We start from the raw sequence: 12,734 nt of genomic DNA on the forward strand, positions 1-12,734 counted from the left end.
GGATGGGTCTTGTCCATCACATCATTCCCCTAATGATGTGATCCCGTTCATCAAATGACAACACATGTCTATGGTTAGGAAACTTAACCATCTTTGATTAACGAGCTAGTCTAGTAGAGGCATACTAGGGACACTGTGTTTTGTCAATGTATTCACACATGTATCAAGTTTTCGGTTAATACAATTCTAGCATTAATAATAAACATTTATCATGATATAAGGAAATATAAATAACAACTTTATTATTGCCTCTAGGGCATATTTCCTTCAGGTGCCACTTCCAATGCGCGAAAACTAAGCGACGGCGGGGCGAGCCTCTACAACTCCGTTAAGGCAGGACCACAAGAGATGGCTGCACCCAATGGTTCCTGCTTGACGCCGATGCAATAGGGTTTGAGGGTCCCGTGTCCGCCACCTCCGCACCCAGCCTCCATCTCTCCTTGTCGCGCTACTCTGTGCATGGGGTGTTTGATGAAATGCAAAGGAGAGAGAGGAAGAGGAGGAAGAAGAAGAAGAAGTGGAAGTTTTTTTTTTTTGCCTATGTGGCTCTTTTCTGCCAACTCAGTCTGACGGGCGGGCTCGGCCAAGTAGTGACGTCAGCAAAGCACGAAGTATCTATCGTCAGTATTTTTTGCCTCTGTCAATTTTTTGATGACTGACTTTTGTCATGTTTTATAAAGTGATGGTTTTTTGTTAACGATCTATGCATTTTACTCTGGCGGCGACGTTGATATGGATCCACCGGCCGGTCCCTGCTACCTGCAAGCCTTGAATATCTCCGGCGGCCCGGCGCGTGCATCACCACGCATATATGCATGCGTATGTGTGTCTCCGGAGGTCGGCTGAGACGTTGCCTGCCTCGATAGAAACAGCTAGCAAGAGAGGCACTCGCCAACCTCTGAATAATGCTGGACGCGGACCCTGCATGCGTCGTGCATCGGTCGCATGCAATCCTTGAATATTCCGCCCGTTCTGATCCTTTCTTTCCGGAAACGTACTTGAGTCATGAACTGCAGATAAGTTCCCATCCTATCCACTTTTTTGTAGGAAGCTATCCACTTGTTTATTATTGCTTTATCTCCCCACACTATTTATTAGTGATAGTATTGGTTGGATTTTTGTGTCGAGGATCCATTCACACCTCTCAAGTCTCAACCAAAAGCGTACTGCCGGTGGTTTACGTTCCTATCTCTGGCGAGCTTGGTTCCTCCCGACTCTCCCCTCTCGTGCTCCTGGTGGCCGTCCTCTTATTTTGCTGGTCGCGTCGTGTTCGTGGTGTAGGGCTCTGTGGGCGGCAGTCGCTTGCTTCATTTGGGCCGGTTCCCGTCGACTTGGAGGTAACGTAAGAATTCCTCTGCTCCTCCTTTTCCACCTCTTTTTCAGCTATAGTTTGGTGCTCTGGGAGATTTGCTTTTAGTTCATCGGTTCTTGCGAAGCCGTAGGGCATGATTCTCACTCGCTATTTACCTCCACATTGTGTTCATCAGTTCGCAAGCTCGGGAGTTTTCTTTGCTCGCGGTGCTTCCCCAGCATGTCTGATGGAATTTAACTACTCTCTCCATTTCTAAATATAATCCTTTTTGGAGATTTCAATAGGAACTAGATAACGATGTATATAAATATATTTTAGACTGTAAATTTACCCATTTTGCCTCGTATGTAGTTCATATTGAAATCACTAAAAAGTCTTATATTTAGGAACGAAGGGACTGAGGGAGTATGTAATATGTGCTTTGGTCGAGTATGTTTGGGGTGCCTCTTGATGTTTATTCTGTGATTTAAGTGAGGATTTTTCTGAGCCCATGGCCCGGCCCGCTCGTTTTCGCCATGCTTGGAGAGGCGGGAATTCTTGACACCACTCCACTCGGGTCGCGTGAATCCTCGACAAACCTCTTGGCTAGGCGCAACTTAATCTATATACTTTAGGGAATTTGTATTAGAGTTGCGATAATTAATTTAGATCGAAGTATCAACTTCATGTAGCTTACAAAGAAATGGAGCAATTAATGCGATCGATAATCTTCATGCATGAGTTAGCCCGTCGTCGAGTAGTCATATTCGAGCTACCTTTCTATTCCTGCACTTGTTCATGTATATATATTCATGTGTTTGCGCCTAATGCACTATCCAACTCATCTCCCCCGATTAGGAGTGTAGTGTGATCATCCATGGGGAAGAAAGGTATAGTGGTGGCGACCACCGTCGTCGCCGTGATGACTGTCATCTTCGGAGTCATCAGCGCGGTTTTCTTGGGACAGGTATGCACGCGATATTATCTCTTCCTCTGTTGCAACCTCCGGCCAACCAATAATCTAGTTGTAGTTGAAAGTACTTTTGTTGATTCTTCTTCACTGTGTACAATCATTCATGCAGAGACGCTATGAGGATGACCACGATGACCGCAGCGTGTGTAAGTACGAGCGATCGCCGGCGACGGCTTGCGGCGTCGTGGCGGCCGTGCTGGCGCTAACGACACAGGTTCTCGCCAGCGTGGCCATCTGCTGCTGTGGGGCATGGCAGAATCCCAAGAGGGCCAATCGCATCGCCGCCGTCGTTTTCTATGTCATCTCATGGTACGTAAATAATTTTGTCACTGAAAGCTCCATATCTCAGCTGCTTTCTGTCTTCTTTTTTTAGGGTCCAGCTGCTTTCTGTCAGTAGTCAAGGAAAATATCATCTTCAGGCAAAAAAAACACTTGACACTAAAATTAATATTGTATGATTTTTTAGAAAAAGGAGGAAATTCCACCATGGGCGGTAAACCTGAAACCTAGGTACAGAACAGTCCATCTGGTAGAAAATCACGCAAGAGGGTCCATGAACTTAAGACATATACAATGATACTATATTAAAAGTGTCATGTAGGATAATTATTGAGATTAATGAGAGAGAAAAGGTTTGGTTTCTCTTAATTAAGATATGTTCTGTTAGCAACAATATCCCTCATCACATATTTAGGTATAACTTGTACACCATTTTTATTGCCATATGTAGATTACTTGACGGATTTAAGATAAGACTGCTTTATCAATCACTATACATGCCCTTAGGCAACTCACAATTCAAATCGCTACATGTCGTCCTAATTTGTCACACGGTGACTGTTGAGGTTGCCGTGTCAATGTCATGTATGCATCATGATCATACGACTGCACGGCCGTGAGTCAAAATTATATGGTGCAGGCTCTGTCGTGTTGGGAAGTGCACCAACTACACACTTTGAGATACTCACCCCTCGCTCGCCCCCGCGGGCGACCCGGGGGGAAAACCCTAGCCGCCGCCCCTCGAGTCTCCTCCTCCTCTCCCCTCCTCGCCGCCGTCCATAGCGCCGCCGGGCGAAGCCTGGCCGGCTGGGCGGCGGCGGGGCTTCTCCCCATCCTCTTCGTCTTGGTTGGCGCGGGACAGCGGGATTTAGAGGAACATCGTGCGAATGTGGGGTCCGGCGGCGCGGCGGGCGGGTCTCCCATCGGCGTCGTGCGCGGCACGGCGGTGACGACCTGCGTGTCGTGAGGTGGTGGCTGCGTTGGCCTGACCGGTGGTCGCGGGTGCCGCCGGATCCAGATCGGATCCATTTGGATCCTTTCTTCGGACTCCGTCGGCCGCCGCAGGGTGGTGATGATCGTCGCTGGCCACGTCGGATCATTGGATTCGGCATCTGGAGATCTACAAGGAGTTCTTCTCGATCCTCCTTTCTGGTGGGTTGAGCCCCATGGCTCTTTCATCTTCGCGGGTTTCGGATCGTGGCTTGCCGGATCCGGAGTACACGGAGGTTTGGTGGCATAGGATGGGGACCGGAGGAAACTTTGGTCGGCGTGTTGGGCCCGGCATCGGCGACGTCACTTGACGCTGTTACCCTTCCTGGAGGTGAAGCCGAGGTCCCCCCTATCCACCCCCGAACCCCTCCCGGACGAAAGTCCAAAATTCAGTCTGGATTGGGCGGCGGCAGCGTCCTGCGCGTCGTATCCTCCATGGAGGTGCCGTCTTGGGAGGAACTGCTGTTCGGGGGAGAGATGTTGTGGATGGTGGGCTCCGAGTAGCTCCAGCAGTGGCGATGGTGTGGAGGTTGCCAGGTGGTGCGGCGTTGTATCTACCGCGTCATTGACGACGAGTGGTGGCGGCATGGTGCAGCTGCATATCGACGACGGATGCGGCTGGATGGACGAGCGCAGGGTGGTCGAGCTGTCTGGCGCCATGGTGGCGTCGACGGCGGGTCTGGCAAGGTCTGTGCGTCAGTACCTGCTCTGGAGATGGATCGGTGGAAGAAGGCGGCGGCAGCCTCGGTGAGTGCGCCGGACTGGCATGTGACCCAGTCCCGGTATGTGGCTAGGATGGGGCATCCGGCATTAGATGTTAGGTTTTGGTGCGATGTCTGTTTGGTATTAGGCTCGGACATTCGGCACCACTGCATCAAGGGGGTAGGAGTAGCGACAGATGTTGCCTAGATGGTGGCTTCAGGCTTACTGATGTACTAATAAGATCTTCTGTGTTTAATAATTAATAAAGTGGCCGTATGCATCGTCCAGATGCAGAGGCCGGAGGTGCATCCTCCTTTTCTAGAAAAAAGGGCTCTGTCGTGTTGGAAGGCAGCAGGGACCTAGGAGAACGTTCGTTCTCTACGGTTTTAAAAAATAATACACCTTTGCTTAAAATTTTCAGACTGAAGTTTAACAAAATCTATATATACTTGGAGTATTAACTAATGTGGTCTCTGTGACATACATGTATACTTGCAGGATCCTAGCGATCATAGCGGTGCTAGCTTTCCTGGGAGGCGCCCTATTAGGGATTGAAGGATCTATGGAGAAAACTATTGGGAATAGTAGTTGTGTCGGAGGTGTCGCAGTTTTCGTGGAAGCGACATTTCTGTTTCTTGTAGTTGTCGCCCTTGTGGTCTCCTCGTATCTTCTTATTCAGAGAAATGACCACTACGAAGCAACCGCGGGCAATAATCCTCCTTTGGTACCAACCGCTACATCTCCTTCGGCACCAACAGCTACATCTAAAGACAGCGCCTACGCTTCTACTCCTGCGCCAGCAAATCAAGTCTGAAGTTAGCTCTGCCACTATGCAACAGTTGTCTTTGCCTTCCAAAAGGAGGAACATGCTTTCTGCACGTCGTAAGTGGAAGGCACTCGTTGCGGCCTTCCATTCCAAAATACTTGGTGGTTTTAGTTCAAATTCAAACTAAAACCACAACAAGTATTTTGAAACGGATGGTGTACATGCTTATCATTTCTTACATACAGCATTAAATTGTTTTCGTAATATGGGTTTGAGGGCTTCTTTTTATCATATGGATTGTACATTTTTCATACACGGTAGAAACATTTTTCTATACTTGTTTACATTTTTCAAATATATGATTAATATTAATTTAGCTATATGCTTGATGTGTACTATTTTGGCACAGATTTTACTTTTTTGGTATACATAAGGAATATTTTTCTTATATACATTATCATTTTTCAAATACTGTCTTCATCTTATGTTAATTGACGCTAAAACATACGTATCTAGACGTATTTCAGTGTTAGATATATGACTACCATTTTTCAGATATATGTTTTTATGTCAACTTTTTTCATACATATTCTACATGTTTTTTATACATAAGAAACATTTTTTAAGCTATATTATACTTTAAAAACTGAAATGATTCCTTGTGAAATATATGTATTTTTTTAATATGACAAAAATAGGAAAATGAAATGAAAAAATGAGACGAAGTGAACTAACAGAAAAAAAATAGAACCAATAGCATTACTGGTCCGGTCCATGACCACACCACTTCAGGCAAGGCGATGGCGTATCTCACTATAAGTGAGCTGTAGACGCGCCCCTACCCTGCACGAGGCGACTATGTCCCGTCTAGTGTGAGACCGAGGGCATTTTCTCTTCGGCGCCTTCAGCGCCCGTTAACATGCATTTCGTTAACCGGCGCTAAAGGTGCTCTTACCTTGGCGGGACCATCGAATGCATTTCATTAACTGGGCTAAAGGCGCTCTTGCCTTGGCCGGCCCATCTAAGGGTGAATGGGAGAAATCTCATCCCGGTTTTTCTTGTTTTTTCTGATTAATGTTTTACTGGACCGCTCATGTTTGGTTTTTCTTTTTTTTTTTCTTGTTCTGATTTTTTCTTTTCCTTTTTTCTCTTTCCTTTATCCTGTATTATTTTCTTTTTTTTAGATTTTTCTTTTTATTTTTTCTTTTTGAAATGCATGATCTTTTTGCAAATTTGATGAACTTTGTTTCAAGTTCCTAAACGTTTTTCAAAATTGGTCAAATTTTTTGAATTGCTGAACTTTTCTTGATGTTTTTGTGATTTTTTTTTCAAAATTCAACAATTGAAAAAAAGTTTTCTGGAACATTTTTCGAGCAAGCGTCAGCAGTAGCGACCGTTTGGGGAATTTCCCGAGCGAGCTCGTGCACTGGTGGGCCAGCTCATGCTAGCGACCGTGCGAGCGGAAGCTCGTTAACTGGCGTGAGAACTATATCTTGTGTTATGCGAGATGGAAGATACTCGCGTTGAAGCTTTTTAGCATAGCTACTGGCCTGACCTGTTTTTTCAGGTTTTTTCCTTCGCTGAGTGCGTTCAATCGATAGTTCGCTTGTTCGCTCGCCTCTCTCGGGTTTTTTTCTTGTTTCATGTTTCTTCACGTTCTTTTATGGTGAAAAGGACCCTAGACTATATTAAACAAAAGCAGTGGTACAGCGCACCACACAAAGAAAGGAAAATTACACCAAAGTCCCTAGGGAACCGAACCAGCATAATCCTCAGCGCGAGGCGAGGGCACAATCCTCAGTTTCTTCACGTTTTTTTTTCTTATTTTACTCTTGGTTTTCTTTGCTGGTTCTTTTTGTTTTTTACTTTGGTTTTCTTCGGTGGTTCTTCTCTTTGGTTATTTTCATTTCTCGATTTATTTTGTTTTTTCTTTGATTCTTTATTTATTCATCGGTTTTCTTCATTTTTTTTCTCTTTTCTTCGATATACTATGATTTTTTTTGTTTTTTTCATCAGTATTCTTGATTACACTTCAGTTTTCCTTTTTTGAATGGTTTACTACACTATACATCATTTTATATAGTTTTCTCTTTTTTTCATTTTAGTTGGGTTTCTTTGTTTCCTTTATTTGTTTTTTGTTTTCACTTGGTTTTCTTTATTTTTCTTTTGTTTCTGGCAGGATTTATCAGTACACAATATACATTTTTAGTGTACATATGAATTTTTTATACACATTATCATTTTTCAAATACATCATCTATAGTTTATTAACATTTTTCTAGTACATGGTCAACATTTTTTCTATGCACGTTTCAACATTTATCAAATGCTTCATCAACATTTATCAAATGCAAGATTAACATTTTTTGGAATCCATGATCAACATTTTTTGAACAGATTTTATATCTTCAGATGCTTGATTAACATTTTTGAAATACTTGTTTAACATTTTTTAAATGATTAGCATTTTCACATACATGATCAAATGATTTCATCATTTTTCTAATACATGGTGACCATTTTTTCTATACACATCCAACATTTTTCAAACACTTGATTATCATTTTTAAAATCATTTTTAACTTTTTTTCAAAATACCTGATTAACATATTTTCCAATACCTGGTCAACATTGTTTCTATACACATTTAAAAAAATCAAATGAATGATTAACATTTTTCAAACCATTACGAGTATCTGTTTAGAAGATTCGGAAGTGTAAACAAAAGTCAAAACAAGAAACAAAAGGTCAAACATACAAAAAAAGAGGTTGTGGCCTCGAGCGAGCTGGGCCGGCCTATTTAGGCCGGCGCCTTCAGCGAGAGCTGACTCTGTCTTGCTTGCAGCGAGACATTGTCGCGCCGGCTAACTGGCGCAAAGAGCGCCAATTAGGGGGAACCTCTATTTGATGCTCGCTGCGTCAAATTGGCGGCGGCACGCACAGGAGACCGCCTGACTGGGCCGGCCCATTGAGCCGTATCGCAACACCAAAAATATCAAAAAGCAACTGGGCGGCAGGGATTCGAGAATTCGAACTGGCAAACTACTGCTGCGCTGCGTGTCATAGGCTCATAACCACCTCACTGGACCAATACCGATGGCAGTAGAGTAGCCAATATCTCAAAGAACTAAACCAGACTGAGCTACTGTTCCGAACCGGAACCAGACCCAAATTAGTTACTGTAGTGAATATAATTTGGACTAGTGTGAACTTTTTTGAATTTTTGAACTTATTTTCGGAGACACGAACATATTTTGGAATACGTGAACAGCAAATTTGAAAAGGCCAATTTTTTTTGAAAAATGAACAATTTTTTGAATTTCAGAACAAATTATAAAATTTGAAACAAATTTGAAACCGCGAATATTTTTTGAACTTTTCAACATATATTTAAAAAATCGAACATATCAGATATTCCGAACAAAAAATTGAAACCACGAACAATTTTTTTAATTTGTGAACAATTGTTTAAAAATAGAACGTTTCATGAAATTCCGAAGAAAAATATGAAACCACGAACATTTTATAGTCGAAGGGCCATTGGCCGATCTTTATTAGAAGGAGAAGAAAAAGCAGTACAAGAGAGTCTCACAGGTCAGGAGGTCGTCAACTGATAGTACATGGATCAGCCCCAAACAAACAGGGCAACACCAAGCACCCCTAGCTCCCCAAGTCGGACACACACCCTGTAGACCTCCGAACTCCCATGTCCTCTCTGATGAGGTCTAAAACTCGCTCAATATTACACGCGGTTTGCTGAAAAATTCTAGCGTTCCGCTCCTTCCAGACCCTCCAGTGTATGAGGATGACAATGGTGTCGAAGTTCCGGCGCGCATGCTTCGGAATAGCCCTTCTCGCCTCCAACCACCAGTCCTCGGTGCTTCCATAACTACTGTCCGGCGCTGGGAAACTAACAACCGTCCATTGCTGGAACGCCGTCCATAGCTGTTGCGTGAAACGGCAAAGCAGAAACAAATGCGTGCAGTCCTCGGGATGCATTAAGCCGCGGACAGTGTGTTGGAAATATGCCCTAGAGGCAATAATAAAATGGTTATTATTGCATTTCCTTGTTCATGATAATTGTCTATTGTTCATGCTATAATTGTATTAACTGAAAACCGTAATACATGTGTGAATACACAGACCACAACATGTCCCTAGTAAGCCTCTAGTTGACTAGCTCGTTGATCAATAGATGGTTATGGTTTCCTGACCATGGACATTGGATGTCATTGATAACGGGATCACATCATTAGGAGAATGATGTGATGGACAAGACCCAATCCTAAGCATAGCACAAGATCGTGTAGTTCGTTTGCTAAGAGCTTTTCTAATGTCAAGTATCATTTCCTTAGACCATGAGATTGTGCAACTCCTGGATACCGTAGGAATGCTTTGGGTGTACCAAACGTCACAACGTAACTGGGTGGCTATAAAGGTGCACTACAGATATCTCCGAAAGTGTCTGTTGGGTTGGCACGAATCGAGACTGGGATTTGTCACTCCGTATGACGGAGAGGTATCTCTGGGCCCACTCGGTAATGCATCATCATAATGAGCTCATTGTGACTAAGGAGTTAGCCACGGGATCATGCGTTACGGAACGAGTAAAGTGACTTGTCGGTAACGAGATTGAACGAGGTATTGGGATACCGACGATCGAATCTCGGGCAAGTAACATACCGATTGACAAAGGGAATTGAATACGGGATTGATTGAATCCTCGACATCGTGGTTCATCCGATGAGATCATCGAGGAGCATGTGGGAGCCAACATGGGTATCCAGATCCCGCTGTTGGTTATTGACCGGAGAGTCGTCTCAGTCATGTCTGCATGTCTCCCGAACCCGTAGGGTCTACACACTTAAGGTTCGGTGACGCTAGGGTTGTAGAGATATTAGTATGCGGTAACCCGAAAGTTGTTCGGAGTCCCGGAGAGATCCCGGACGTCACGAGGAGTTCCGGAATGGTCCGGAGGTAAAGATTTATATATGGGAAGTCTTGTTTTGGTCGCCGGAAAAGTTTCGCGCATTATCGGTATTGTACCGGGAGTGCCGAAAGGGGTCCGGGGGTCCACCAAGGGGGTCCACCAGCCCCGGGGGGGCCACATGGGCTGTAGGGGTGTGCGCCTTGGCCTATATGGGCCAAGGGCACCAGCCCCAAGAGGCCCATGCGCCAAGAGATAAGGGAAAGGGAGAGTCCTAAAGGGGGAAGGCACCTCCTAGGTGCCTTGGGGAGGATGGACTCCTCCCTGGCCGCACCCTTCCTTGGAGGAAGGGCCAAGGCTGCGCCCCCCCCTCTCCCTTGCCCCTATATATATGTGGGAAGGGGAGGGCAGCCATATCCCAAGCCCTGGCGCCTCCCTCCCTCCCGTGACATCTCTTCCTCCCCGCTTGCGCTTGGCGAAGCCCTGCCGGGATCCCGCTACTTCCACCACCACGCCGTCGTGCTGCTGGATCTCCATCAACCTCTCCTCCCCCCTTGTTGGATCAAGAAGGAGGAGACGTCGCTGCTCCGTACGTGTGTTGAACGCGGAGGTGCCGTCCGTTCGGCGCTAGGATCATCAGTGATTTGGATCACGACGAGTACGACTCCATCAACCCCGTTCTCTTGAACGCTTCCGCTCGCGATCTTCAAGGGTATGAAGATGCACTCCCCTCTCTCGTTGCTAGTTAATCCATAGATTGATCTTGGTGATGCGTAGAAAATTTTGAATTTCTGCTACGTTCCCCAACAGTGGCATCATGAGCCAGGTCTATGCGTAGATTCTATGCACGAGTAGAACACAAAGTAGTTGTGGGCGATGATTTGTTCAATTTGCTTACCGTTACTAGTCTTATCTTGATTCGGCGGCATTGTGGGATGAAGCTGCCCGGACCGACCTTACACGTACTCTTACGTGAGACAGGTTCCACCGACAGACATGCACTTGATGCATAAGGTGGCTAGCGTGTGTCTGTCTCTCCCACTTTAGTTGGATCGGATTCGATGAAAAGGGTCCTTATGAAGGGTAAATAGCAATTGGCATATCACCGTTGTGGCTTTTGCGTAGGTAAGAAACGTTCTTGCTAGAAACCCATAGCAGCCACGTAAAACATGCAACAACAATTAGAGGACGTCTAACTTGTTTTTGCAGGGTATGCTATGTGATGTGATATGGCCAAAAGGATGTGATGAATGATATATGTGATGTATGAGATTGATCATGTTCTTGTAATAGGAATCACGACTTGCATGTCGATGAGTATGACAACCGGCAGGAGCCATAGGAGTTGTCTTAATTTATTGTATGACCTGCGTGTCAATGAAAACGCCATGTAATTACTTTACTTTATTGCTAACCGTTAGCCATAGTAGTAGAAGTAATAGTTGGCGAGACAACTTCATGAAGACACGATGATGGAGATCATGGTGTCATGCCGGTGACGAAGGTGATCATGCCGCGCCTCGAAGATGGAGATCAAAGGCGCAAGATGATATTGGCCATATCATGTCACTTTATGATTTGCATGTGATGTTTGTCATGTTTACATCTTATTTGCTTAGAACGACGGTAGCATAAATAAGATGATCCCTCACTAAAATTTCAAGAGACGTGTTCCCCCTAACTGTGCACCGTTGCGAAGGTTCGTTGTTTCGAAGCACCACGTGATGATCGGGTGTGATAGATTCTAACGTTCGCATACAACGGGTGTTGACGAGCCTAGCATATACAGACATGGCCTCGGAACACATGCAAAACACTTGGGTTGACTTGACGAGCCTAGCATGTACAGACATGGCCTCGGAACACAAGAGATCGAAAGGTCGAACATGAGTCGTATAGTAGATGCGATCAACATGGAGATGTTCACCGATGATGACTAGTCCGTCTCACGTGATGATCGGACACGGCCTAGTTTGACTCGGATCATGTATCACTTAGATGACTAGAGGGATGTCTATCTGAGTGGGAGTTCATTAAATAATCAGATGAACTTAATTATCATGAACATAGTCAAAAGGTCTTTGCAAATTATGTCATAGCTTACGCTTTAGTTCTACTGTTTAAGATATGTTCCTAGAGAAAATTTAGTTGAAAGTTGATAGTAGCAATTATGCGGACTGGGTCCGTAAACTGAGGATTGTCCTCATTGCTGCACAGAAGGCTTATGTCCTTAATGCACCGCTCGGTGTGCTGAACCTCAGCGTCGTCTGTAGATGTTACGAAACATATGACATACACGTTTTGATGACTACGTGATAGTTCAGTGTGTGATGCTAACGGTTTAAAATTGTGGCACCAAAGACGGTTTTGAAACGTCGCAGAACATATGAGATGTTCCAAAGACTGAAATTGGGATTTCAGACTAATGCCCACGTCAAGAGGTATGAGACCTCTGACAAGTTTCTTAAGCCTGCAAACTAAGGGAGAAAAGCTCAATCGTTGAGCATGTGCTCAGATTGTCTAAGTACTACAATCGCTTGAATCGAGTGGGAGTTAATCTTCCAGATAAGATAGTGATGGTTCTCCATAGTCACTGCCACCAAGCTATTAGAGCTTCGTGATGAACTATAACATATCAGGGATAGACATGATGATCCTTGAGCAACTCGCGATGTTTGACACCGCGAAAGTAGAAATCAAGTAGGAGCATCAATTGTTGATGGTTAGTAAAACCACTAGTTTCAAGAAGGGCAAGGGAAAGAAGGGATACTTCATGAAACGGCAAATCAGTTACTGCTCTAGTGAA

General features: G+C 44.8%; 1 protein-coding gene across 4 annotated transcripts; it reads left to right on the forward strand.

The window, feature by feature from the left end:
• Positions 1-843: 843 nt before the first annotated feature.
• On the forward strand, positions 844-5,396 carry LOC123119108 (uncharacterized). 4 transcript variants are annotated; one of them, XM_044538794.1, is made up of 4 exons: positions 844-1,342; positions 2,158-2,258; positions 2,374-2,573; positions 4,734-5,396. In XM_044538794.1, exons 2-4 carry the CDS (start codon positions 2,169-2,171, stop codon positions 5,047-5,049), a joined length of 606 nt encoding a protein of 201 aa, XP_044394729.1. In that variant the 5' UTR covers positions 844-1,342; positions 2,158-2,168; the 3' UTR covers positions 5,050-5,396. The 4 variants fall into 4 exon arrangements, with proteins under 4 accessions (XP_044394729.1, XP_044394728.1, XP_044394727.1 ...); XM_044538793.1 differs by having other exon boundaries at positions 844-1,337; XM_044538792.1 differs by having other exon boundaries at positions 846-1,342; positions 2,150-2,258.
• The last annotated feature ends 7,338 nt before the right edge of the window (positions 5,397-12,734 follow it).

This window comes from Triticum aestivum, chromosome 5D (genome assembly GCF_018294505.1).
Source record: "Triticum aestivum cultivar Chinese Spring chromosome 5D, IWGSC CS RefSeq v2.1, whole genome shotgun sequence".
NCBI classification, from domain to species: Eukaryota; Viridiplantae; Streptophyta; class Magnoliopsida; order Poales; family Poaceae; genus Triticum; species Triticum aestivum.

Excerpts from the sequence above, each read along its gene's own strand:
- LOC123119108 (XM_044538794.1), top strand. The coding sequence starts at position 2,169 with ATGGGGAAGAAAGGTATAGTGGTGGCGACCACCGTCGTCGCCGTGATG. Across the intron at positions 2,259-2,373 it reads GCGCGGTTTTCTTGGGACAG|AGACGCTATGAGGATGACCA; the intron begins GTATGCACGCGA and ends TCATTCATGCAG. Across the intron at positions 2,574-4,733 it reads GTTTTCTATGTCATCTCATG|GATCCTAGCGATCATAGCGG; the intron begins GTACGTAAATAA and ends GTATACTTGCAG.